General features: G+C 34.5%; 5 protein-coding genes across 9 annotated transcripts; 2 read left to right on the plus strand and 3 right to left on the minus strand.

Annotated features, from left to right (window-relative positions):
- The first annotated feature begins 1,904 nt into the window (after window positions 1-1,904).
- Window positions 1,905-5,391, plus strand: LOC110726885 (probable gluconokinase). Of its 4 annotated transcripts, XM_021906405.1 has the most exons (6): window positions 1,905-2,036; window positions 2,793-3,121; window positions 3,764-3,814; window positions 3,889-3,931; window positions 4,532-4,611; window positions 4,731-5,391. In XM_021906405.1, the coding sequence occupies exons 2-6, from the start codon at window positions 2,938-2,940 to the stop codon at window positions 5,156-5,158; spliced, it is 786 nt and encodes a 261-aa protein (XP_021762097.1). In that variant the 5' UTR covers window positions 1,905-2,036; window positions 2,793-2,937; the 3' UTR covers window positions 5,159-5,391. The 4 variants fall into 4 exon arrangements, with proteins under 4 accessions (XP_021762097.1, XP_021762122.1, XP_021762113.1 ...); XM_021906430.1 differs by lacking the exon at window positions 2,793-3,121 and having other exon boundaries at window positions 1,920-2,036; XM_021906413.1 differs by lacking the exon at window positions 1,905-2,036 and having other exon boundaries at window positions 3,107-3,180.
- A 789-nt stretch (window positions 5,392-6,180) lies between these two features.
- On the plus strand, window positions 6,181-9,127 carry LOC110726909 (cell division cycle 20.2, cofactor of APC complex-like). Its single transcript, XM_021906443.1, has 4 exons — window positions 6,181-6,915; window positions 7,238-7,504; window positions 7,777-8,046; window positions 8,146-9,127. Exons 1-4 carry the CDS (start codon window positions 6,856-6,858, stop codon window positions 8,866-8,868), a joined length of 1,320 nt encoding a protein of 439 aa, XP_021762135.1. The 5' UTR covers window positions 6,181-6,855; the 3' UTR covers window positions 8,869-9,127.
- A 701-nt stretch (window positions 9,128-9,828) lies between these two features.
- Window positions 9,829-12,589, minus strand: LOC110726918. 2 transcript variants are annotated; one of them, XM_021906453.1, is made up of 4 exons: window positions 12,243-12,589; window positions 11,738-11,818; window positions 11,150-11,352; window positions 9,829-10,523 (listed from the first exon to the last, which is right to left on the minus strand). In XM_021906453.1, exons 1-4 carry the CDS (start codon window positions 12,342-12,344, stop codon window positions 10,196-10,198), a joined length of 714 nt encoding a protein of 237 aa, XP_021762145.1. In that variant the 5' UTR covers window positions 12,345-12,589; the 3' UTR covers window positions 9,829-10,195. The 2 variants fall into 2 exon arrangements, with proteins under 2 accessions (XP_021762145.1, XP_021762155.1); XM_021906463.1 differs by lacking the exon at window positions 11,738-11,818 and having other exon boundaries at window positions 12,243-12,574.
- Window positions 12,590-17,679: 5,090 nt separating this feature from the next.
- LOC110725372 lies at window positions 17,680-20,024 on the minus strand. Its single transcript, XM_021904863.1, has 4 exons — window positions 19,839-20,024; window positions 19,446-19,663; window positions 18,487-18,559; window positions 17,680-18,102 (listed from the first exon to the last, which is right to left on the minus strand). Exons 1-4 carry the CDS (start codon window positions 19,938-19,940, stop codon window positions 17,884-17,886), a joined length of 612 nt encoding a protein of 203 aa, XP_021760555.1. The 5' UTR covers window positions 19,941-20,024; the 3' UTR covers window positions 17,680-17,883.
- Window positions 20,025-21,938: 1,914 nt separating this feature from the next.
- Window positions 21,939-24,195, minus strand: LOC110726929 (glycylpeptide N-tetradecanoyltransferase 1-like). Its single transcript, XM_021906475.1, has 2 exons — window positions 24,031-24,195; window positions 21,939-23,640 (listed from the first exon to the last, which is right to left on the minus strand). The coding sequence occupies exon 2, from the start codon at window positions 23,625-23,627 to the stop codon at window positions 22,329-22,331; it is 1,299 nt and encodes a 432-aa protein (XP_021762167.1). The 5' UTR covers window positions 23,628-23,640; window positions 24,031-24,195; the 3' UTR covers window positions 21,939-22,328.
- Window positions 24,196-27,018: the final 2,823 nt, after the last annotated feature.

Consider the following 27,018-nt stretch of genomic DNA (forward strand, 5'->3'; position numbering starts at 1 on the left):
TTTACATTTTTGCCATTGTTTATCAAAAATATAATCCGTGGCTTCCTCAATTCTATATCAAAAACTAATTGAATATGTAGGATGTTAATTTAAAACTTGTAATATATCAGTAACTTAGTTTGAGGTGAAATGAGGTAATAAGTGATATAAGTTTTCAAGCTTTAGAATAACAATTCAATTTACTACGTCTATTTCAAATTATTTGCAATGATTTGACATAAAGTTTTGAGTAAAAAATGTCTAATCGTTGCAAATAATTTGAAACGAAGGTAGTAATTAGATTTTTAAATACATTTTTATTTTCTTGTGCTAGATACTAAAATATGTTGATGGTTAACTAAGATAAGGGATTATGATTTAGGACACCCAACCTCAAATAAGTTTATGACATTATAAACCTAAAATATAAAAGCCTAAGTAATAATGAAAAGTTAATTTATATTATGAGGGAATATGAGAGCCTTTTTTTAGCATTGGGATTTGGGAGTAAGCAACTAAAGTCTGTTATGCACAGTAAATTGTGGTGCAAGTTGTGCAACTAAGTTAATAGCATCTATAGCCGTGTAGGTGCACTATTTATAAACCATAGATGTATTAATTGTTGTGATCACTCAAACTTATTGTATCAAAATTGTAAATGGTACACTATTTGGCAATTGTAAAATAAGACATGAAGATAAACGATGTAATCTCTTTTTTGGCCTAAAACAACCAGATTATGGGCTCTAGATACTACTGCCCTAAGAACATGATTACAAATAACATAACATAGATTATGTTATTAATGATATGAATAATGATGTCAGTGTTGATGTTCAGACATATAAAATTCATAACTCGTGTTACATACTTACACTTAGGTCTTGTTTAGTTCAACTTATTTCAAAAAAATTAAGCACAGATCATATCAGGAAAAATAAATTCAGATCAAATCATCGTTTTTTGTACAAATTTTTATCACTAAATATCTTTAATTTCGTAATTAAAAAAAAATTATGAAAATTACATATTATAAAATACATATTATTACGAATCTAACAAGATCCCACTTGATATATTTTTTTCTTATAGATTATCGTAAAGTTAAACTCAAAGTTTGGTCAAATCAGAAAATCAGATGAGATCAGATCAGATAAACAAAAATAAAGTGAACTAAACAAGGTCTTATTCAAACAATGGCATTTTAGAGTTGTGTTTAAAATTTTCAATTTAATACTTTAATCTCCACACACGCGTGCGCAAACACACACACACACACAAAAAAAAAAAAAAAAAAAAAAAAAAAAAAAAAAAAAAAACTTAATCTTTAGTTGTTTGGCAAATTGGAAATTTCACTCTTTCTTCACTAGAAAATTCAAGTGCGTTTGGTTCGCAAACTGGTATGAGATGGAATCAAGAATGAAACCATAATGATATGGGTTTGGAACTTGATTCTTAATACCATATGTTTGGTATGATTATGGAATGCAGTTTTATTTTTAATTTTTTTTTATGATACCTAAAAGTATGTCAATGAGTCAAACTCACCTTCCCCCCAAGTTTCTAAACCCCATAGTTTGGGGGTTTGAGATATGAGTTTGTAACTCTTAGGGGTTGTTTGGTTGGATTATTTAGAATGGGTTGGAATGGAGTTAGAATTCATTCCATCTAGTTTTGTGTTTGGTTGAAATTTTTAGTAATATAATCTCATACCCAAGAGGTTCTAACTCCCTCACATACTCACCCCTCCCCCTAACATTCACAATTCATTCTATTAATGAAGAGTACAATCTATTCCAACATTAAAAAAACAACTTTAGGCTAGTATGGGTTTCAAAATTCAATCCAATATTAAAATTCGTACTTTTTTAATGTGAGATTCCATTTCAATTCATTTCAATATAATTAACCAAACACCCCCTTAAAATATTCTAAATCCATAATTTATACCTTAAGTATGTTAACCAAACACCGGCGCTTGTAAACAAAACATTTTAAATTTAGTACAGAACCCAAGAAATCCTACGAAAAGAAAGTCTTGCGTCCTCAAGATTTTGGTAATGAAATCTTATCTTTTTTTGTTTTCATTTGATTAGTAGCTTGCTAAATTTCTTGCGAATTGTGATATACCCTCTTTTTTGGGGGAGATTCTGTTTAAATTTTAGTGCTTCTTCCTGTATTTTCCGTTCTATCAAGTTGGGGTTTTTGGAATTTTTGCTGTCCAGAATTCAGAGGATGATGAATATGATTTTTTTTATTTTTTTGGGTAAATTAAAATATTGAAAATTTGATGTGAGAATCTGGGTTTAATAATATAGTTCAATTGTTACTAGCCTGCTTGGTATGGTTGTGATTCAATATATATGTTGAATATTAAGGATCTAAAGTTTTGTTCATATGAATATATGATAGAATCATAGCATGCTCAAATTTGATTAAAAATTGACAAATGATAAGTGCTTAAAGCTGCCTTCTTTAGTTTGATTGAGTCTTGGGATGGTTATATTTTTAGTTGAGCCGCTTATAAGGTGATTCGATATTGATCAAACCATGAAAACTCGAATTTGACTGGAAATTAAAAATTGACCATTGGGATAGTTGTTGGCAGTTAATCTAGAAAGCAATTCATGACACCATTGTCTGTTTCATATCTGATTTTCACATACACGGGCTTTTGATTGCTTTTCAATGCCCTAGACGCGTTATTGTGTCTGTGCCACTTTGTAGGCGCCTTATTGTGTCTTGCAATTGTCATCGTAAAGTATATAGATAATAGAACATCATCTCACGTTGTCCATGGTGTTTCCTGACAGGAGTGAGGGAAATCTTCTTCAGGTTAACCAATATCACAGATATAAGTATCAAAATTCCAAAAGCACCCATGAATCTGTAATTTAAGTAAACTTCCTTAAGAAACACAGCCTTTTGCCAACATCTTATTTGAGCCAGTTTCAAGGGATGAACTCATGTTGGCTTTCTTCAGGAATGAAGTATGTATTCCAATCAAGTTCGTTTCGACAAGCTAATGCCTTAGTGCACATCTGTGTGCCAGGCTGCACTATTACTTCTATAGTTAAATTGAACAGGCACCCCAAATTTTACTGTAGAGCTGCTGCTTCTGTGAACTACAACTCTTGTCTAGGTGTGTGGATGATTCTATGATTACTACTCGTATTGTACCTCCCTCCCCCCAACCACCAGGTCCACCACCTAACTTCAAGCATCTTAACTACTTTCACTGTGTTCTGATTATGTTGTATTAGGAAAGAGGATGGATATAGAATTTAGGTGAAAGGCAAATGAAGAAGAAAATGTTGATATACTACATACGGATTAGTTTGTTATTGTGTTATTTTGAGACCCATTTATGGGGTGGAATCTGCTCTTCTATTAGGACTGTCTTTCTCCTCGTCAATCTAATTTGAGCTGGTCAAATACTGAAGAAATGTTTTAGCAACTGTTTCTCCCTTTTTATTGTAAGCATGTGCATTTTCACATAATTTTTGTTACATGATTGTTAATTCAAACTGTCGGTTCCATGACTTCCATCCCTTTTTGCTTATTTTAATCCCTGATACATGCATTTGATGCAACCGCATTGCAAAGTTTGAATACAAGTTCTAGTGAAGTTACTGGAAGTGTGACTTTATTTTGTCTATGAGTCTTTATGTTGAATCCCATTGGAGTCACATGGCCTCTCAACTCACCAGAAGTTTGAATGGCTAAAGTCCCTCTATTCTGCTATACCTGCTTCCTTATCCCTGACTTTAGTAAGTGATTGCAGGGGCACAGTGCGCTTCAAAATCCTTCTCAGAAATGGCACCTATAGTTCCAGGTGGTTGTCTACATCAATGTATATGTTTTCCTCATTCGATATAAGTTTTGCTTACACATCTATTAAAAACACAGGAGCGGTTATTGTGATTATGGGTGTCAGTGGTGCTGGAAAAACGTAAGTCTTAAAAAGTTTAAGTAGGATATCTTGTGATATGTGCATGTCCTCATTCTGTTGAACGGTTCTGGGGGATTACAATCATTTTCTGAACAGTTGAGATGTTCGCCATTACGCTTTATTGTTTTCACATCTTTCCAAAGAAAGGATTGTTGGCTGGATCCACGTATTTTCATTGAATCATATTCTCTGAGGAAAAAAAGATCGAAAATGGTTGTAATGTCTGGATGGAATTTTATGATAGAGTTTTAAGAAAACCTTGCATATTGAAGAACTACAAGAGATAGACATGAGACACAACCCATTAGTTGGATTCAGCTGCAATTCTTTGATGAGAGTAGTGATTTTTATGCTGGACATAATCCACTAATGCCTTGCTAATATTTGAAATTGCAAAGATGATTGTACTGTTATATATATTACTGTATCAAACCACTCGTGTCACATAGATGTTGTACTGTTGGTAAAATCTTGAACATGCATGCACCTATGGGCTGCTATGGCATCATATCTTATTGGATGTCCTAATGTTTATACATCATTTGAAATTTGCTGATGACTATTTGCCTCTACTGATGTCTCGTGTTTTTAATTTGTTAGAACTATAGGTAATCATCTAGCTGAAGCTGCAAATTGTGCTTTTCTTGATGCAGATGACTTCCACCCAGATTCTAACAAAGGTAGCTACACTATGTAAACCCAGAGCTTTACTGTAATATATTTCCAGTTTATAAGCTAATCTATTGATTAGTGGAGATAAATCATCCAGATTTTCTTATGCATCCCCATTCATAAATAGAAAAGATGAGAAAAGGAATTCCACTCTCAGAGGAAGATCGGATGCCTTGGCTTCAAATATTACGCAATGCATTGAAAGAGCGCATAACAAATGGGGAAATTACTGTTCTTGCTTGTTCAGCTCTGCAGAAGAATTACAGAGAAATTCTTAGGTCATCAGACCCAAATCATATTCCGGGGAGACAGGGTAGCCCGGTGAAGTTTGTTCTTCTTAATGTTCCTGTTGAAGTACTTGCTGACCGGCTGAATAAAAGACTGACAAACGGGGAACATTTTATGCCACCTTCATTGTTGCAGTCTCAGTTAGAGTTACTTGAGATTGATGCCTCTGAAGAAATACTTCAAGTTGATGCTACACAGAATCCCACAATTATTGTGGAAACTATAAGACATTCGCTTGTCCAGAGGAAGATAATTGAAAGCTACTGACAGGACTGCTATATATATACACTTACATTTCTGATTTGCCCGATTCTAAATGGCTCTAATTCTTTTCAGCTTGATTCTTAAATAAGTAGATATGGAGAAAGTTGTGTTGTAATTCAACTGGTTCAACAACCATGAATGTATATGTTGTTGATGTTCCCTTGTAGAAACTTAAAAGGTGGGTGTAATGGATAATTCAACTGATGAAATCAAGATTTAATAATCTATTATGTTAACATGCATTTGGCAGAGATGTTAATTTTTTTACTACTAGTAATTTTTGTCCAATTATCCACCCCCCCAATTCCCACCTCCTCATTTAAATACAAACTATTAAAAAAAAAAAAAATTGTATCATTATATGTAGGTACATTAAAACTGTGATTTAATCTCAACTACATCATGACATTGTGGCTCTTTTACACTTTTAAAAAAATAAAACAATAATTTTTCCAAGACAATATTCATTGCTTATAAGATTTAAGACATACTTAAAAGCCTCAAGTAGGTATTGTATTTATCACTATTAGTTTCAGCATCAATAAATAGTTCCTTTGTATTTAGATAAGTGCATCATTTTTAGGGCACATATGTCAATACATAATTTTAACCATTAATATATATATATATATACGGTATTAGTTTTACTTAAATAAATTTGATATTATGAAAATATACAGTGTGCCTAATCCATTAAAAGTTTACATAATAACATTTTATTTTTATACAATAGTAAAAAAAATCAAGTTATTACGTGTGTAGTGCAAGAGTCAAATTGATTACACATATGAGAGTGAGGGATAACTCAAGTGGTTAGAGCTCTCCTCCTGGTTCCATGTAATGCTGGGATCGATTCTCATCACTCGCCCTTGTGGCTCTCTAAACACCAAAAAAAAATGATTACATATATTCAAATTCAGATAGGGAAGGACTATTACTCAACCTTAGATACAGTTAACACACTAATATCTCATGTGATCTTCTAAATCAACTATTTTATGATTTTTACACCTTTTGTTAACGCACTATCTCTTTAATCTTGTAAATCAACCATTTTATGATTTTCACACCTTAATATCTCTTGTGATAGTAGCATTTTATGATTTTGACACATTTATATCTCTTTTGATCTTCCAAATCTACCTTTCTATGATTTCATTCTCATCTAAACAAAAAGAAATTTTTCCTCAAAAATAAATAAAAAATAATAAAATAAATAAATCAGAAAACAAGAAGAAAATAATACCCGGCCCAACTTACACACAAACCGGGCGCCGCTCACCAACTCAGATCACCTCTCCAATAAACCCTCTTTTTTTCTTTTTTTTCCCTCTTTTTCTTTTGTTTTTAGTCAGAAAAAAAAAATAATAAAAATTCAAACGTCTCTCAGAAAAATATAGCCGTTGGGACCCGTGTGAAACAAAAACCCTAATTGCTATATAAAGCCCCAAATTCAACCATCATAATTACAAATAATCAATCTGCTCTCTCTATCTCTCTCTATTTGCGCTGCGATCTTATAATTCTCTCTCTAATTAGCTGATTTCCTCTCTCTTTACAAGCTAACAATTTTTTGCAGGAAATTTGGTTTCATTTCTTCAATTCATTTCCATTATTGTGTTGTTATAGCTATTATCTTTTGTTTGTTGTTTGTGTTCTGGTTTGTTTTGCTGTAATTGTTTTGCAGAAATTCTTTCTAGATGAATCCCAGAAGTGCTTTCCAAGAAATCGCCCTTCCCAGGAAAAATTCCAAAGAAAATGTAATTTTTTTTTGAAACCTTAATTTTTTTTCTGTTTCGATTTTCAATTTTTTTGAAACCTTATTTTTTGAACCATTGTGTGAAGTTTACAAATTTTCAACAGAAATTGTCGATTATTCTTGTGTTTATAAAATTAATCAATTATTTGGGGGATTAAATTGGGGATTTTTTTGGATGTCATTAACATCTCAATTAGTTTCATTTTGATTAATTTTCTGTGTGAATTACAATTTACAGCACTCATTGTTCAAAAGGATCATGAAATTGCATTAATAATTGATGGGCTGTATTTCTGACTGTTTTTTCTTTTGATCTTTGGCAGTTGGACAGGTTCATTCCCAACAGATCAGCTATGGATTTCGATTACGCCCACTACATGCTGACCGAGAAGAAAGGTAAGGAGAACCCGGCTACGAGCTCGCCTTCGAAGGAGGCGTATCAGAAGCAGCTGAGGGAGGTGTTCAACATGAACAGGACAAGGATTCTTGCTTTCAAGAACAAGCCACCTGCTCCAGTTGAGTTCATGCCCCAGGAGTATGCTTCTGTCCAGCAATCGAAGCCCGTTAAGCCTCGCAGGCACATCCCTCAGGTAGTTTTCATATCTTATCTACATCGAATTCACAAAATCATTTGTGTTAATAAAGATATCTAGTCCAATAGTACACTGATTCAACTAGCTAACTCAAGACATTACTTGACTGTAATGTCGAAGTTAAAGAAGCTGTATCGTAGTTTGTCGTTGTCATCTGTTGAAGATATCCTTAGGCTGCTAGCATCAGAGTGATAATATTAATTTTTGAGAATTTGTTTCTATACTGTGTTCAATCTTCTGTTTGTTCTAATCTGATTGATCGATTGCAGACTTCAGAGCGTACATTGGATGCCCCCGATCTGTTGGACGACTACTACTTGAATTTGTTGGATTGGGGTAGCAGCAATGTTCTTGCAATAGCTCTTGGAACCACAGTGTACCTTTGGGATGCGTCTAGTGGGTCTACTTCAGAACTGGTTACAGTTGATGATGACAAGGGTCCTGTAACCAGTGTGAACTGGGCTCCTGATGGTCGTCACATTGCCGTTGGCTTGAACGATTCCGAAGTTCAGCTGTGGGATTCGACATCCAACCGGCAGGTAGTTAGACAATCAATTTTTTTTTTTACAGTTATTGCCTTTATTGTCTGGTTGAGTTTTGTTGGTTCCATTCTGACTGTCATTGTTTTGTTCCTGTAGTTGAGGACTTTGAAAGGAGGCCACCGAGCTCGTGTTGGGTCACTAGCATGGAACAATCACATCCTCACCACTGGATCGATGGACGGGAAAATTGTGAACAACGATGTGAGGATTAGAGACCATGTTGTGGAGACCTACAGAGGACACCAGCAAGAGGTTTGTGGCCTTAAATGGTCAGCTTCAGGCCAACAGCTTGCTAGTGGAGGCAATGACAACATCCTTCACATCTGGGACAGATCGATGGCGTCTTCGAATTCTGCTACTCAGTGGCTACACAGGCTCGAGGACCACACCGCTGCAGTGAAAGCCCTAGCTTGGTGCCCCTTCCAGGGTAATTTGCTGGCTTCTGGTGGCGGTGGGGGTGACCGATGCATCAAGTTCTGGAACACCCACACTGGTGCTTGCTTGAACTCAGTTGACACCGGATCCCAGGTCTGCTCTTTAATGTGGAGTAAGAATGAGCGCGAGCTGCTGAGCTCCCACGGTTTCACTCAGAACCAGTTGACCTTATGGAAATATCCTTCTATGGTGAAGATGGCTGAACTTACTGGCCATACATCCAGAGTTCTTTTCATGGCTCAGAGTCCTGATGGTTGCACAGTGGCTTCTGCTGCAGGAGACGAGACTTTGAGATTCTGGAATGTATTTGGTACTCCTGAAGTTGCTAAACCTGCACCAAAAGCTGCTCCTGAGCCATTCGCCCACGTAAACCGAATTCGTTGATCAACTTACTACCCACCCCTAAGGGAAGACAATCTGCAGTTTAGCTCTGTATATTTGTGATTTTTATCTGCTCTTGTGAAATGATTGCATTTTGTTGGTAAATACTGAATAGGAGCATTGGCTGTATGCCTGTATCTGATTCGAGATGATGTAAATAAAATACTTCGAATACTTTTTTATATATACCTGTAATTAAGTGTTGAGTGCTGTGCTCAACAGTTTTGTTGATAGTTCACATATAAATGAAGTTTTGTTTTCTGATGCATTTCTTTTCTCTTCAATGTTTCTTATATTCTTAAGCACATACATGATTATATAAGGCTTTCTTCACCGATAATATTTATTTAAGGCTTGCAGATGGTGACCAACACCGGAACATGAGAGATAATCTCCGGTGCCGAAGACGCCTTAATAAAGACTTGATGAGTATATTTTTACATACCAAGTTTGTCAACTATGCAAGAGCTAATTTTTCCTTTTTCTTTTCTTTTTTTTTTATTTATTTATTTTTATTTATTATTATTATGTGATTTCTAAATTTCTAATTAAAATATTTTAAACAGTGCAAAAGAAAAACATTGGACTCTTCTCATTGCCTATTTTTTTTTTATTTTTTTGGGACAAACATTGGACTCTTGTCATTGTCTATTGTGAAACTTGCTACTTGTATCATTTTTCCTGATGCCTCTAAAAGAAAAAGAAGTTGACTGGTAGTTTTTGGTCAAAAATTGGAATCTTAGCAAAAGAAACAATAATTAAAGAATGCTTGCAGGACCATCCAGTGAATGTAGAATTTGCCATTGTAACAAGTTATTCACTTTATAAAGTTACTTACATTATCTCATGCTCTTTAATTCAATTTCAGTTTAGTTTGCTAAAGACCTTGACCTTAATAAGCCATTTTTAAGGTTTAAAAAGTTTTGATAAAGGCTAGTACTCCGTATGTTTAAACTTGTAACAAAAATATTTGCTAGGGCCAATTAATAATAAATGAACAGAGCCCAAGCATCGAGAATTACCAAAGAAATTCACGATGATCAACGAGTGACAAACTGTAGCTAACTGCAACTTTTACAAATATATAAACAGCTGCGAGTGATAGGATGAGGGAGCTCGACGATCATTATATAGACCCCCAAATGTATTTACAATAGCTAGCTATATATTCTTTGAAGGGGGGTGGGGGGCACTAGAAATTTCCCAAAATAGAGGGAAAACAGAAAATCCCTAAAAACTGACCATTCTCGTGGAAAATTCAGGCTGTCAAAAGACAGCTAGCTGATTCAGAAGAAGAAAAAAAAAAAGGTGCTAGTTCCGCATCAACTACTCAGGTGAATTGTCGCCTTACATAAGTATCTTCATGCACGAACACGGGATTATGAGAAGTAGGGGGAACCTGAGGTTGGCCCATAGCAATGCCACTCTGATTTGGAGCAGCAGGGTTTCCAAATAGATTGTCCTTTCCAGATGAAATGGTTAGATAATACAAGATGCCAAGGGTAGCACTTGCAAGGCATAACACAGCCGCCACTGCAAAGACACCAGGCTTGACAACATAGCAATAGTAATAGCTAAAGTACGCATTTTCAGCACCTTGTTGATCATTGAGGGCTGCGCCACCGAGGAGTAGGAGAAATGCTACGACAAAGGTGAACCTGCAAAATACATAAGAAAGAACTCAAGTCACTGCTCATTCTTTGAACTTGCTTTATATATGAAGCACAACTATCGATATTAGCAAGTATTCCTTTTAAGTAATTAAGTATTTGACATCATGAAATAAATGACACTATCCTAGGGCATAAAAGTCACTGAAGTTGGAGTAGCAACCAGACAAATGTGTTGTTGATTAGGATATACCTTGCCAGTTCCTAAGACTGCTCAAAGATTCTCATTTAAACGTCCAAAACTTAATCCAAGATAGAGCTTTATATCACACCATCTCCTAATTCAATGTATTTGCAATTAAAATTTAGAAAGACTATTCAAGTGCGGTTGCAAATTTGCAATCAGATACATCCTTGTCCAAATTGAAACAAATACACATGTAAATTAGTAACTCGAGCTTTTCTACAAACAATAAAATTCAAACAGGCACTATGATGTAGGAGCTATGCAGGATTTTTGGGTTTAAGGAATTGTGACACTATTATCATATTATGTGCTTCTTTGTGCCATGAATAGGAAGAAAAAGCATTTTCATCTGGCCTCGTTTCCAATTTTAAGCATTTCATGATGCAAAGCCTGGACATGAATTAATGAAGCAAAGAAAGAGAAATACCAGGATATAATAAAGCAAATAAGGGCAAGAGTCCAATGAGTAGTTGAAGTATAGGGATTTCGTCGGCAACAAATACAACCACTTGCAACATTAACAATAACTTGAGCAGCTAGAAGGGCAACCGCTGCACTTGTCCCTAGCCCATAAGCTGGACTCCTTGGGTAAGCACAAATACCAGGTTGAATTTCATTAACTTGAGAAGCCTGCAAGATAAAAAATTGAAATAAATAAAAATTGGTAAACCCCTGAAAACCAAAACTTCTGTGAACTATCTACAATTGGATTAGTACATGATGACAACAATCACTATTTGCTTCAGGTAATCCACTCAGTTACTAATAGAGAGGTTTGGTTCCGAAAGACTTATATGATGGGCTAGTCCAAGTTCATCGATCAATTACAAGAGTCACACCTCATAAACTCTTTTTTACACAGCTAAGCAATGAGTATTCATCTCTAACCTTTCTACACCAAACTATAACATACTCCAGTTTCGGGTTCTTACAACCAAATCTTAGTGACACATTAAAACACTCGAATGCAAAGATACATAACCCCGAATGGATTACGGGATCAAATGATGTTCACCTTTTTAATCTTAACTAATTTTGGAACCATTCCATCAGTTGAAAAATCGCGGTGGGATAAGGTCACCGTTTCAATTAACAGCTGAAAAAGAGACAGGGCACCCATTTCAACTTACTGCCACTTTGCATTTAGGACATATAACAAGGTTCAATTTTAAAACCCTAGATCTCTCATAACATATCAAATACTACAAACTAAAGCAGGAAATTAGAGGGCAAAATTAACAAGGAAACAAAAAAAAATCCCACATCTCTTCAAATTTCACAAATTCTAGCACAAAGTAGATAATTAATCAACAAATTTCATGCCAAATTATATAATTTTAAACCAAAATTTCAGACAAATTAACAGGAAAAACTAGCACTTATAAACAATCTTTCCCACATACCCATTTCATAAAAACTTGTAATATCACTAAATAATGAGCTAAAAATGACATTAATCAAGAAAAATAAAACTGGGTATGTTTAATTTTATTGAAAGATTGAAACTGTAATCAACTTACTTTGATTCTTTTACCTTCAGCAGCAAAACCAAGAACAGCTGCAAGAAGCCCTAAAAAACCCACAACTATGCAGATTATTAGACTCTTCTTCTCAATCCTCATAATATTTTTCTTTGATTTCTTCTTCTTTACCTTTCTCTCTATTCTTCTTCTTCTGATCTTCTCTCTGTTTCACAGATATCCCGTGAAATGTTTTCTAAAAAGTAGTAAAAGAAAAGAAGCAAAGTTTATCTACCTTGCTTAAGCAACTGCAACTCAGCAACTAGTGCAAGTCTACTGTATTTTGGGATTTACTGCAAGCTTACTTTACTACTGGTATCTGAGAGGATATTTATGTACAGTAATTTTTTCTTTAATTTTTATTAGGCGACACACTTGCTTTTGCGGACAATTTTAGGATATACCGATATATATACTCCCCCTGTTTTTTAAGTGCGTTAGTTATCGCACAATTAATATGAATAATGTATGTAACTTCATAAGAAATTACTATGTACAATTGTTTATCAGATGTGTAGTTGGTGCATCCGAAAAGAACATTAGGTAAATTTAAAAGAACATGGGCGGAAAAAAATAACATTATAGACATTTATAAAGAACGCGAGCATAATATGTTCTTTGAGTTTAATTATTATGTTTTTTGAGTTTGAACTATATGTTCTTTACAACAAGAACATGTTCTTTAATGTATTATCATGTTCTTTTTGTAAAAACTTTATATTCTTTGTCTAAAGGTGATCAAAGTTAGCTTGGCCCGCTGGCCCGGCCCAGTTTTGGGTGGGATTTGAACAAACTTTTTCGGCCCGAAATTGAGTCGGGTCTGGCCTAGCCCGAAGTTTTTTTGGGGGCGGGTTTGGGAATGTGTTTTATGCATTTTGGCCCAACTTGAAAACCCGTACGACCCGACCATTTTGGGCGGGTTTGGGCACAAAAATTCCGGCCCGAGAAGTGGGCTAATTTTTTTGACATCGGCTCGACCCGCCCAATGATCACCTCTATTTTTGTCAAACACAAACATGTTATTTTGTCAGGGTTCTTTTTCAAACACATTCAACCACTTGAGTAACCATGGAAAATAACATGTTCTTTAATGTATTATCATGTTCTTTTTGTAAATACTTTTTGTTTTTTTGTAATGTCATATTCTTTGTCAAACGCAAACATGTTATTTTGTCAAACATATGTATGTTCTTTTTCAAACACTGGTATGTTCTTTTTCAAACACTAGTATGTTCATTTTTTTGCCCATGTTCTTTAAAATATACCTAATTTTTTTTTTCCCATGATGCACCCGAGTGCACTATACTATTTTCATTGGTTATCTCTCCCAATAATGTTATTTTTCAAAAATAAAATTTACCAACATGGTCGTAGCTACTAGCTATCAAGATTAATCTAAAAAAAATTAAATTGTACAGTAATTTTTATTTTATTTTTATTTTTTTAACCATTGACGATGAGAAATCATGAAGAACGAGAGGAACACCACACCGTAACAAGTTAATTAGAACCCATGATCCACATCACATAAAATAACTTCACTTTATTCAAACAACATGCTAGGACAAGTTTAAAAACACATGCTGAAGGATAAAATTATCCACCGAGTAACTTCAAATAGATTAGATGATAAATATTTATCATCAAAGTCTATTAATTTTGAGGATGTAGATTACTCATTAGGTAGACAAAGATCGATGATTTAAACACTAGAACAATTTCTCCCATTGCCAATGAAAAATATACTTCGCCGTCTTAAGATTATATAAGTATAGCCCATCATCAGCCGCTTTCCAATTACAATGACGCCCTCAACAATGATTATCTACAAAATTTTTGGTATCTTCAAATGCGGGCTAAGTTATATGATCCTGACTAGAGCTTGTGATGTTACCTAAATAGACAACCTTTTCAACAAGCTCGGTTTTTAATGAAAAGTTATAATTACCATTTTTTGTTATACGCATTAGCCTAATATGTCTGCCATGACCTCCACGGCATTCTAAATCAAGAATATCGTTACTTAATGCATTTTCTATATTCACATAAAATTTTGAAGGAAACAAAGGATAAGATGTCACAAATGGATGATTCGTGACTCTTAAAGTTAATAATATGACTATCAATAGTTTAAACATTTTGGTTGTGGATTTCTTTGAGAAATAATGTAAGAAAAGTTGAAAATATGTAGGATGATTTGACTTATTTTATAATGCTACGAATCCAAGGAGTTGAACATAGAAAACGACACATGGCATGCATGCAAATGAATGGTATGAATTCAAGTTCTAAATGGTTTGAAATCAACTTTGTTTCAATTTATTGCAATTAAATGGTATGGAATCAACTTTGTAAGAAAGCCATAGAAATTAAAAACATTATTAAGCTGCAATTTCAAATAAATGGTATGAAATCATGTTGTAAATGGTATAAAATCAAGGAAATTTTGACTATCGCTATCCTTAAAATGCACCACTTTGATTTTTGCTACTCATCTAAATTTTTATTTTATTTATTTTATTGTCAACAAAAACCAAAAAATGTAAATTTTACTACCACTTAACAAGTTCTGTTACTTTTTTTGTTTGTGGGGCCCACTTAATTACTTCCTTCCATTTTCTTCTTCTCTCTCCATGAAATTCACTCATAAACCCCTCCTCTTCTCGACAACCCCACCTATTGTCCAGCAACCCCAACCCCTTAAAAGCAACCCCATCCAAAACCCCCATCCCTCACGATCGCCTTCCATTTTCTTCTCCTCTTTCCAAGAAGAAATTATAGGAAATCCAGAGAAAATATCACTTTAGAAATATATTGTTAAATATGTATCATAAAAAAGTTTCATAATATCTACTTTAGATTATACTAATATATAATTGTACATATTTAAGGTAAACTAGTGCATTGACATGTGTGTTATTAGTTATGACTATGTCAATTATTCTAGGACAAAAGGAGTATATGTAATTGAATAATATACTCATGTGAGTTTGTTAGAATTGATAGAGTATAAAACATATTCCTGGGCCTTAATCATCAGCTTAAGCTTTTTGTTAAGTGTTGGTCCTTTAACAAGGTATCTGATATGTTCATTTTATATAGTGATTTACCCCCGTCCCTTGGTCATTTTTAGGAGTATTATGGGCTCTTCGGAGTCACTTTCATTACTAATATGCGTTTTTTAGTGTTTTCGTAGTTTTGGTACTATTTTATAGGAAATTGCAGATTTGGAGCATTTTCCCGGACTTATGATAAGCCACTACGAGCATTGGAGAATTATGACCATATTTCATAGCTCAGGACCGGTTGAAGTCGTCAAATCGGTGATTAAGGGCTCGGCGAAGAAGAAGAGTCCGGGGCAATGGACCATGTATTCAGAACCCAAAGAGGAAATGCGAATTGGGCTAAGAAACGGCCCAATTGAAGAAGTCCAAGTTTGCCCGGGAGTGCGCCCGGCAGGGCGAGATGGCGCCCGATCGGGCGCGTGTTTCTGAATTCGTTTAGCACTTTTAATCTTCGTTTTAGCTTAGATTTTCTTAGTTTTATATAAATACGCTTTTGTTAAGCGAGTTGGGGACTTTCTTTTCTCTCCCTCTCTCTCTTTCTACTTTTCTCATTAGTTTAATTTCTTAGTTTTTAGTTTTAAGCTTATAGTTAATACTCTTGATCCCTCTCGACATTTTTTAGTTTATGTAATTCTTTACTTCTGTCTATCTTGGTAACGATTTCTTCCCTCTTTAATTTCAGTAATTTAATTGCTTGATTTAATTATGCTTCCTTTAATCGCTTTGCTTAGTTTAGATTTTTAAATATGCACGAGTAGTTTTATTTCTAGGGTTTGTGGGGATCCATAAATAATTTGAAGGGGTAATTTATTATTGTTGACTGCCAATGCTTGATTGATTTCCTATTAATTGATTTAATGCTATGCAATTAGATTTGCGCAGGTTTAATCGTATGAGTTATGCAATATTGATTCGAGATTCGAGAGATGAGAATTAATGTTTAGGCTTAGTTTCAATAGGCAGGTTAATTTATAAATGGTTAAGTCAAGATTCGAGAGATGCGATTTAATACCGGTAGATTAATTCTGTGATTGTAATACGTAGCGAAAGCCCTTTATGATCTAATTAATCTATGCATTGATGATTGATTATTATGTTTTACCCTGGAATATTATTTATTGGTGAACCTATACCCTAGGCCTTTTATTATTGATTTCCTCCCTAATTCAATTCGCCTTAGTTTAATTATTTTCCTTTAGTTTAATTATCATAAAAACATATTGGTTACTTGATAATTTAGATTATATTAATTAATTAGGAATAGAAAGACTTGTTTCCCTGTGGATTCGACCCTACTTCCCTATCTATTTTAGTTAGTGGTTTTAGGAATTACTTTTGATTAGGTGATACGACATTAGCCTGTCAGTATCGGAGCCAACGTGACACAAAGGTTACGGGTTCGAATCTCATACCCCCCCCCCCCACTTTCAAGTGGAATATTAAGCGTTGGGTATGGAGGGACCCATGCAAGCATCCACACTTCAAGCCCAAAAAGCTCTCATGTGAGAGGGCGTGACAGAGTATAAAACATATTCTTGGGCCTCAACCATCAGTTTAAGCTTTTGGTTGAGTTGGTCCTTTTACTTTCAAAATATTATCTTTTTATAAATTTTTGGCTATTTTTTACTTTTACCGCAAAAAAAAAAAAAAAAAAAAAAACGAAATCGTTATTTATCACCAAAAGTCCTAAAACTTTTATTTTACCACCAAATAAAAAAAATTAAAAATTACTTTTTACCACATGCCATAAAAAAAACCGGTAAAACAAACGGAATTTTTTAAAATTCTTCAATTTTTGTGCCAAAAACATGCGCATTAAGAGTTTTGGGGGGCATTTTGGTTATTTGGGTCCAATTTGAGGTCAAAATTGACAAAAAATTATTGTAAATGGCTCGTTTTTCCTTCTAAAAAGTATCACAATTGCGTAAAACAAGACATTTTCGATCATTTTTTGTCAATTCTGACCTCAAATTGAAGTCAAAGGGCCAAAATACCCCCCCTAAACCACTAAAGAACATGTTTTGTGCACGGAAATCCAAGAAATTTTTTAAAACCGTTATATTTAACGATTTTTTTTTACGGTAGGTGGTAAAAACATTTTAAGAATTTTTTTTGTTGGTAAAATAAAAGTTTTAGAAGTTTTTGTGGTAAAAAACAATTTTGTGTTTTTTTGTTGATAAAAGTAAAAAATCCTAAATTTTTTCTATTAAGAGTTAAACATGTTATTTAACAATTAAAGTTGTATATTGACAAGCATGAAAATCAGCATAGTGCAACTAAAAGAAAAAAGGAAATCCTTTGTACAAATGCACCCCAAATAGCAAAATTTAGTACCCTTAGCACAATAATTATTGCTTTATATGTTTCAAAAGGCTTAACTTTGACTATATGGTATGTTACATATAAATTATACGAAGTATTAATTAAGTTATAAATTTGTACACAAACTTGCTCTCAAAATTGATGCTTCAAATCAAAATGCAAAAAATAACATATACACCACAATTATTAACAATAATAACATCATACATTAAGCTTCAATCTCACTTGGGACTGTAGTTAGATAAAGAGGTAATTTATTGAAGCTCATTTGTAGATCCCCTTCTAGCTTGATTCGCTCTTCTGATTTTGTGATCTTCATAAACTAAAGTAATGTAACTTATGATTCCAAGGGCAATACCGACAAATGACAATGCAGCTGCTGCACCAAATACTCCATGGTTTACCTTGAAGCAACTTCGGTAAAAACCACCAATACTTGATGAAGCATCAGTGAACGATATACTCCCTCCGTTCTAAAATAAGTTTCAATCATTAAGAACAAGGTACATAAAATAAGTATGCATTCCATAATGTTCCCTTTCCAATTATTACTAACATTATAGTTGCACTTAATGATGATTAAGGAAGACAGTTACAACTCATTTGTTTCAGCAGTGGTAAATAAAGAAGGTTTGATTTCAATGTCCAATTGTCTATGTAATTATATCTACGCCTAATTTTATATAAATCACATATTCACGAATAATCATAGATAAAATCACAAGTCATTAGGTTTTTATTTATCCACTATTTATTTATTTATATACTATTGCTTATCAAATGAATTGAAATGATGTATAAAAAAAATGTACGTGCAAACATGCTTATATATTTAGAAACAGAGGGATTAAAAAAACCTTAGAGATCCGTATTCCATAATGTGTGGCTCCAGCATAAAGGAATAAGATGATTGCTGGTGTACATGTCAACCTGCGGTACAATTTTCTCAATTCAGTAACAGAAATTATAATTGCTTTGCTTTCAATTTCATAGTCAACACATTACATTTAACACGTATTAGTCAAACTCATTAATTGAGGTACTTATTAATGGTAAAACATATGTTGAAAAATAATTAGAAAACAAGATGCAAAATAACATAATGGGTTTGTGTTTATAAGCTTGCCAGGTTTTTTTTTTGATATTTATACATAAGTTCGTTTCGCTTCCCAATTTAGAAAAATATAAGTCTGTAAGTTTTCTACTGCCTCCGTTTTTAATAAATAATACTCATTTATTGCAAATAATAAGAAACATGTGTAGTATAATGATATTATTAAAGGGTGATGCTATATACAGTCCTTAAGGTTGCATATAAGCATTTAGCATACTTTCTTTTTTAATATTAAGCTGGGAATTTCTCGATAATTCACGAGTAAATCAGTGTAATAAATGTTAATTTTATATCTATTCTTTCCACTCTTAGCTTCTTATATGCAACCCGCATATATCTTTTTCCATTTTTAAAACATACTCCTATTTATTGAAGCATGACTTCTACTGAAGGACTTCTATTTTGGGAGTTGCCCTTTCAAACAATTAATAGGTGATTAGTAGAATATAAATTATTAAAATCAATCAATGTCGCATAAAATTAAGGTTAATTGATTAGGTCTGTGAATAAGAGTATATCTTTGAAACATGACTCCATTTTGCAAAACTTCAAAACCCCGATCAAGTAACTAATTCGAAACGTTAAATACCAATCACAAAATCTCGATGATTAACAGATTAATCTGTCTTTTTTACTAGTAGTATTCATGGTTCTATTTTGTATCAACTTCCTATAAATATATGAAAGATTAGAAATGCATACCAACAGCAGACAAAAGCAAGAATTGCTAATGCTCTTGAACTAGAGGATGAATTAGTTGCTCTGCCACAACCACAATCAGCTGAAATGCTAATTAAAATTAGTGCCACTATTAGGCAAACTATTGCAGCAACGATCATATAAAACATCGGACTTCGAAAGTATAGGCATTCATGCACTACACATAAATCGTTTGTACATCTGAAGTAAAGTAGACGAATCTGGGCCAAAAAAAAAAATCAAAATAATACACGTATTAAGAAAAAAATTATTGTTAATTGCTCGTTATTGATAGACAAAATTCAATCTCCGAAGCTAGATTACTTAAATGATCTAATCTCGGGTATTTTTATTTCAAAATACCCCAATATAACTAGGAGAACCCCGAGTATGTACCTGATTTTTAAAAGGCAAGACCGCGAAAGTAAGACCCACGCCCGTTGATATCAACCCTAAAATTCCAACAATTATGCTAGCCACAATAGTTTTGCCATTCATCCTTGATCCCTCTCTCTTTAGTTTCAACGCAAGTTGCAATGGATCATAGGATATGTTTTAGGTACATTTTATAATTTATTGAGAAAGATAGTTATGGTTCACAAGTCATTAACATTATAGATTGAATACAGCTTATTAAACGTAATGTATTATTATTAATGCTTAAACACAGTTGTGGAATATTCTATTCATATACGAAGTTCTCCATAATAGTTTGACTTTGTAATACTTTAATTTAAAAAAAAAAATTAACACCATATAACACTGTAACATAGAAAAATAGCCATTTTCAATCATTTTTTGCATTATTGTCTAAACAACATTTGACTATTTGATTGAGAAATCTAAATATTAAGACAGAAAGGCTAAGTTGATTGTTTCCTAGCCTATCAACCAGGGGCCTATTAATCTTAATTCATACATACTCCCTTTATTCTCAAATACTTCGTATTACGAGATAGACATTCTTTATATTTTGACTCCGATGTATGTCTACCCCATAGTTTTATTTTGGAAAATTTTAGTTTGAGAGATCATTAAAAGTGATGTGGAAAACTTCAAATTTTAAGTTATGTTTGATTCTCAATTTCTCACCAAGAGAGGAGGAAAGGGGGCCACACTCCATAGGAAGATGCAATATGTGATCCATGGATCACCATTATAGAAACCATGGGTTTTCAAGTTTTCAACACTATCCAAGTGCCTGGCGGTAACCAACATGGGTCAATCCATCCATCGCCACCAACTCATTGATATGCTCCTAATAGACTAAGACGGACACAAGAAAAGCAGTCTTCAGGCTAAGAAATTTGAACATGAAAACCAGATTCCTGGCCTTCTTTACACTCTTTCAAACTTGGTTGTACGGGATAGGATTACAAAAAGGCTATGCAGAAACTACAGTCGATTTTATGAGCAATCTCTCACATCTGTGGGATCTTGCAGCCCACTTTCGATAAGCCTACAACAAGATCTTATCAAAGATGACTTGTTGCATAGTATGGAGACTGATTAAATTGGTAAAATAGATTAAGACTTTTGAACTATAGTTTAGGTCAAGAGGAAATTATGTAGTCCGTACATCAGAAATTAAAAGGCATACAACGAGCATTTCACCACAGTAACCATTGAAGCACCCAATAAGGTTCATTGTCTCATTTGTCTGTCATTGAAAGATAAGCTCTATGCTGAAATGAGGTAACTGAAGCTTGAAATAGTGAAATAATGGACCTTCATAGATCAATTTGCCAACGAGCTTAAGTTGGACTGAGAAAAAAAAAATACAATAAAATTGCAAACATAAAGCTTGTGAGAAAAACTCCAATAGTTGAGGTGAAACTGGTTTAACAATAAGGCAACCTACTCAAATGCTCGGTGTGCAGTGATGACATAATGGTTAGTGGGCATGGAAATCGGAAAGAGAAAACTCTAGTAAAGAAGATCCACCATGGAAAAATCAGAGAGGAAATTAAGCAAGGCCAGCAAATCAGCAATTATAACTTCTCAGAACCATTCAAAACAGCGAGGGCATGATTTTGTCTACTAATCCATACTTATAGACAGCAATCAAGGTCTTCAGGCCAAATGTATCCAAAGGGCTAAAGGAAGTAGTCTATACGAGTATTCTTGTTTCTTTACTATATGACGGTATATAATTGACTAGAATTGGTGAAAGTTGACGCAGTGGTTAAACTTATAACTAAGGGGGGCGGAAAAGATAATGTTAAAGACATTAATCTTCCCACATAAAGTGAAACTTGCCTAAAGGAAAGCTAGGTAACCTAATTCCCTAATTTTGTAGAACTAACACAATATTTCTTGTATTATTGTCAACCTAAAAATTTTCACTTAAACAACCAAGGGAATTTGGAACAAAAAACAATATAAAAAATTTGTCCTGTTTTCTGCAGATTAATGGAATTTCCCTTCTCATTTTCTTCAAGATTTCAGAAGTATCAAGCATTGAAAACTCAAACAAATAGATATCAGATCTGTAGCTAATAACAAAAGGCAAGAACAAAATTCATCTATTGGGAGTAGCATTGACAGGATGCAGCCATCCACTGTGCTATGCATATACATGACAAAATGCAGGCACCAGCCATCATAAAGTAAATCAAACTGATGGGCTAGACCTTTTCTAAGTGGCAAACAAGTAGTAGTTGCAATACTTGAAAGCAATAGAAGACACGCTTAATGCCTTTAACTACAGCATTTAACAAGTTGCCCATAATTTCAATCAGTAAACAGAAACAAAATTTAAATAGAGTATCAAACATGAAGAGACAATAATGAATTTCAAAAATCTCTAGTCCCAATAACTCAGCAAAATGAGGTCTTACCAAGGATATCTTGAAAGTCCACTCAATTATTGCCAGGAAACATAACCTACAAGAGTACAAGCCCAAGTTCTGAAGGCTTTATAGGTTGCCTTAAGCGATAGTTGTACAGATAGTAATGAAGCTTTCCATCTCCCGGCCCAAATTTCAGCTCCTTGAGAAATGATTCATTCTCCATAACATCCAGGGCATTAAAAACATCATAGTCCTTCGACTTTGCAATGATAAGAGCATCATTCATCAACTGAAGCAGCGGGGTTTTTGTAGCCACGTTGTAGTAAGAGTAGGCAGCCTTCAGAGTTGAGTAATTTGGGTTGCCAAGAATAGTAGAAGGGAGAGTGTAAAAGCTGCAGAAATCAGTGATCTCATGAGTCAAGGGACTTTCAACAACATAACCATCAACTACATTTTCTTTGGGAAGAAGCCAATGCTCAACATCATCTTCATCAAAGTCAGTAGCCACAACGAACTGGCTCAAATAACCCATCAAAAGCCGGGTAACAGCAGGAACATCACGAAGCTCCATCTTCCTGAAACCAGGTGTAACTGTTGAATCGGGTAGCTTATAAAGCCTTATGGTGCGGCTCATTGTCATTCTCGGGCCAAGCCTAGAAAATCCAACATCAATCAGCTTCTTTGGGTTAAGAGACCTATGCCAATATTGACAGGTCGCTATGGGTGTTGGAATAACAACACCAGCAGTATAAGCAGCTTGCCATATATTTTCCAGATGAACCCTTCTAGTCACCTCCTTGATCATAACAGGTGCAAGCCTTTTCGACCTCAGCCTCTTATGCACACACAGGAAGTTAACCTCAGCCATTGGAACAACTTCATCACGAACCCGTATCCTAGCTGGAACACCCGTAATGAAAGCAACCAGCTTTTTTGACTTCATTGCTCGCACACCAATATGCCAGCTCTTGAAGTGACCAGGTGGTCGAAGGGCCCACTGAAGGAACTCCTTAGAATAGTTGAACCTAAACATGTTTTCATCATCCTCTACATAGTTGTTAGTCAAAAGGTTGTAGACCTGGCTGCACATATCATCAGTTTCCAAGTCACATGTAATCCACTCATAATCCGCAGGCAACTTATAGGGCTCCTGCTTGACTTCAGACACTGCAGTAGGCTGCTCAATGGGTCCTTCGGGCAAGCTCGAATCTCCAATGTCCTTGAATTGCCCAACAGGCTGTGTTTCCCAAAACTTGTGCCGGTTTTCGATAGCAAGGGACTCTTGAACCCTCCTAGTTATCGCCTCAATGCTATTTTCACCCATCTTGCTTTCGGGGTTTTCATCAGGTTCTGGGTCTCTTTTCTCACTCGTTGGTGAATTATTATCTCCCATAATGACCAAATTCCTATATAAAATTATAATACCCAAATCTATGAATCAAGAAAGAAAAAAAAAAGGCCCAATTTTTTATCACTAACATAAAAATCACTGAAAATATCAAAGCAATCAAATTCGCATTCAATCAATTACAACAAAACAAATAAATCGACATAAACCTAATCAACAAAATCATCATCGACCCAGAAATGTTCATGATTCACTCTAGATTAATCAAGAGCAGATGAATTCAATCGATTTATTGATGGATTCAATCCAATTCCAAAAAACCCTAAAATAGTTTCAGATCGAAATCAACATGGATAAATTACAGATTGAAATGAAATCCTAAAATGCGTAAGATAATCATAAAATTGAGGAAACTAGTAAAATGGATTGAAGAGAGAGAATTACAAACCTCAGTCAATGGCTGGAGCAAGTGATTGCAGTGGCGAGAGAGAGTGAGAAATAGAGTGAGATGGGGTCTCGTTGGTGCCTTATGAAGACGAGAATATTGAACTATCCAAGTTTCTACCTTTTCTTTTCTTGAGTACTTTTTTTCCTTCCTCTCTCTCTTTCTTTTTTTTTTTTTATTTTTTTTATTTTTTTATTTTTTTATTTTTTTTTTTTGCAAATGAGAAATGGAGATTTTTTTATTTTTTTTTCAAGAGAAATTAAGAATTTGAGATCAATTCTTTTTTTTTTTTCCATATCAATGGCGTGTTATGTGGCCGGCTAACACACAATAAAACACTGACCAGATAACCCCTGATCGATCGAATAACCATTGACCGATTAAGTAACCCTTGACCGAGTAACCCCTAACCGGATGAGTAACCCGACCATACCGTGTTGCCACCAACATATAAAACTCTGTGTTTTATCAAAAGAATTAAAATCATTTTCTGACAAAATTTAAATTAAAAAATATAAGAAATTAATAATCCTTTTGCAGTTTACGGGTGCACGAGTCTAGGTGTCAAGTCGAGGTTCGAGCACTAGACCGAGTAACCCCTAACCGACTGAGTAACTCGACCATACGGTGTTGCCACCCACATATGAAACTTTGTGTTCTATCAAAAGAATTAAAATCATTTTCTGACAAAATTTAAATTAAAAAATAGAAGAAATGATAAATCCTTTTGCAGTTTACGGGTGCACGAGTCGAGGTGTCTAGTCGAGGTTCGAGCACTTGACCGAGTAACCCCTAACCGACTGAGTAACCCGACCATACGGTGTTGCCACCCACATATGAAACTTTGTGTTCTATCAAAAGAATTAAAATCATTTCCTGACAAAATTTAAATTAAAAAATAGAAGAAATTAATAATCCTTTTGCAGTTTACGGGTGCACGAGTCGAGGTTCGAGCATTTGACCGAGTAACCTCTAACCGACTGAGTAACCCGACCATACGGTGTTGCCACCTACATATGAAACTTTGTGTTCTATCAAAAGAATTAAAATCATTTCCTGACAAAATTTATATTAAAAAATAGAAGAATTAATAATCCTTTTGCAGTTTACGGGTGCACGAGTCGAGGTTCGAGCATGGCTTGAGCTCGAACAATTTTGATAAATTGTATTCGATCTTTGTTCATCAAGACATTATCGAGTTTAAACTCAGCTCGAACTCAAGCTTAAGTAAAGCCTTTTAATTTTTTAAGTAAGCTCAAATAAATTTAGATTGAGCTTTATTAAAAATTGACCTTTGCAAAAAAAATTTACTCTAATTGTTTTAAATGTAAAATAGAGCAACAACTAGCATAAAAACAATTCTAATTATCTAGTTTTAGGGTTTGTTTGGTTGACAAAATATAATGGAGGAAGTGGAAATTCATGAAAATTTGTAATTTGGGTAGTTGTTTGGTTGACACAAAAAAGCAAATATGGGGGAAGTTGAAATTCATGGGAATTTCTACTTCCCACAAAACATAGAAAAGAAATTACTTGGGGTTCCCAGGTCAATCAAAATTCATGGGAATTTCAACTCCCCATTGTCACAACCAAACAACTTAAATAAATTCCTTGGAATTTCATTTAGGAAATAATTTCCCATGAAATACAACTTCGGAAATTTATTTCCTGTGTCTACCAAACGAGGCCTTAATATGAACAAATGAATGTGATCTAATAGTTTGAAATGAAGTAATTGACTACCAAAAAAAGGGAAAAAAAAGGGAAATTCTCAGTGGTAACATTGTATTTTTGATTTTTGTCTTTGGTGATCGAATTGCAAAAAAACTTATTATCATTAGAAATCATGTATTTTTTATATTTAGCTAATTATAAGATTAATGAAAATTTTTAATGAAATATTTAACTATAGTTAGTTTTTTTTTTTTTTTTTTTTTTTTAATTTTTTTATATGATTTTAAAAATATTTTTTTTTAAAAAAAAAGTCACCCCCTTCCCCCACCAGCCACCCACCACTCTCCCGCCCCACCTCCGCCGACGCCCACTCTGGCCCCCTCACTCGCCAGTGCCCGGCCTCCCCCACCCCTGTCGTGCCTCTCCCCCCCCAACCAACAACAGCCACGCAATCAATCACCATCGCCCTGCTCGTAACTATATAACAGTACCACTCTGTCCCTCCCTCGCCCCATAACCACCAGCCAACCACCTCTCCCCTGCCCCTCCCTCGCCGGTGCGCCTCTCCTTTCCCCCGAACCACCATCCCTTCCCCGAAACCCGGCTCCCTTGACCCCGAATCCCACTCCCCAAACAATCCCTCGAAATCTCCCCAATTTCAACCTCTTAAACCCTAATTTCTCATGATTTGGCTTTAATCCTGCGATTCCTCCTTCAAATTGTGATAATTTCCTTGGTGTTGTAATTGAAGCATAGGATTATTTAGGGTTTTGAGATAAGGGTTGAAAATAATGGGTTTCTTCAATTTTCGAAGCTTTGAATTGTCCATTTTCTCAGGTGGGCTTCTTCAATTTTTAAACTCGGTTTTAGGATTTGAAGGTCGCGTTTTAGGGTGGAGGAAGGAGAAGAGGGTCGATTTGGGTGTGAGGATAGAGGTGAGGGCTGTGCGCGACGGGGAAAGGGAGGGGGTAGGGTCACCGACGAGAAAGAAGAGTGAGCTCCTCCGGGTTACCGGGAAAGGGGCCTGCCGGTAAAGAGGGGGTGGCTGGTTGGGTTTTTTTTTTATTTATATATAAAATAATAATTATATAAGTGTTAAAAACTAACCATGGTTAAGGATTTTAGTTACAATAATTATTATCATTAGTAATCAATAATTCAAGTTTACCAAAGATAATAAATTTTTTTACAAGTTACCAAAGAGAAAATTAAAAACTACAGTATTACCAAAGAGAATTTCCCAAAAAAAAAATTGAACACACTTAATTTTTATACTATAAGTCTATTAACTACATCCGCTTAACTAATACTCCGTAG

This window comes from Chenopodium quinoa, unplaced genomic scaffold (assembly GCF_001683475.1).
Source record: "Chenopodium quinoa cultivar QQ74 unplaced genomic scaffold, ASM168347v1, whole genome shotgun sequence".
In the NCBI taxonomy this organism is placed as follows: Eukaryota; Viridiplantae; Streptophyta; class Magnoliopsida; order Caryophyllales; family Amaranthaceae; genus Chenopodium; species Chenopodium quinoa.

What these genes read in the sequence shown, in the direction of transcription:
- LOC110726885 (XM_021906405.1), top strand. Translation starts at nt 2,938, where the DNA reads ATGAACTCATGTTGGCTTTCTTCAGGAATGAAGTATGTATTCCAATCA. An exon ending in AATGGCACCTATAGTTCCAG is followed by an intron (nt 3,815 to 3,888) that starts GTGGTTGTCTAC and finishes TTAAAAACACAG; the next exon opens with GAGCGGTTATTGTGATTATG. An exon ending in GTCAGTGGTGCTGGAAAAAC is followed by an intron (nt 3,932 to 4,531) that starts GTAAGTCTTAAA and finishes TTAATTTGTTAG; the next exon opens with AACTATAGGTAATCATCTAG.
- LOC110725372 (XM_021904863.1), bottom strand. Translation starts at nt 19,940, where the DNA reads ATGAATGGCAAAACTATTGTGGCTAGCATAATTGTTGGAATTTTAGGG. An exon ending in CTTGCTTTTGTCTGCTGTTG is followed by an intron (nt 18,560 to 19,445) that starts GTATGCATTTCT and finishes ATTGTACCGCAG; the next exon opens with GTTGACATGTACACCAGCAA. An exon ending in ATGGAATACGGATCTCTAAG is followed by an intron (nt 18,103 to 18,486) that starts GTTTTTTTAATC and finishes AACTTATTTTAG; the next exon opens with AACGGAGGGAGTATATCGTT.
- LOC110726929 (XM_021906475.1), bottom strand. Translation starts at nt 23,627, where the DNA reads ATGGGAGATAATAATTCACCAACGAGTGAGAAAAGAGACCCAGAACCT.
- LOC110726918 (XM_021906453.1), bottom strand. Translation starts at nt 12,344, where the DNA reads ATGAGGATTGAGAAGAAGAGTCTAATAATCTGCATAGTTGTGGGTTTT. An exon ending in AATTAGTTAAGATTAAAAAG is followed by an intron (nt 11,353 to 11,737) that starts GTGAACATCATT and finishes TTTATCTTGCAG; the next exon opens with GCTTCTCAAGTTAATGAAAT. An exon ending in ATTTGCTTTATTATATCCTG is followed by an intron (nt 10,524 to 11,149) that starts GTATTTCTCTTT and finishes TGTATTTTGCAG; the next exon opens with GTTCACCTTTGTCGTAGCAT.
- LOC110726909 (XM_021906443.1), top strand. Translation starts at nt 6,856, where the DNA reads ATGAATCCCAGAAGTGCTTTCCAAGAAATCGCCCTTCCCAGGAAAAAT. An exon ending in GGAAAAATTCCAAAGAAAAT is followed by an intron (nt 6,916 to 7,237) that starts GTAATTTTTTTT and finishes GATCTTTGGCAG; the next exon opens with TTGGACAGGTTCATTCCCAA. An exon ending in CTCGCAGGCACATCCCTCAG is followed by an intron (nt 7,505 to 7,776) that starts GTAGTTTTCATA and finishes GATCGATTGCAG; the next exon opens with ACTTCAGAGCGTACATTGGA.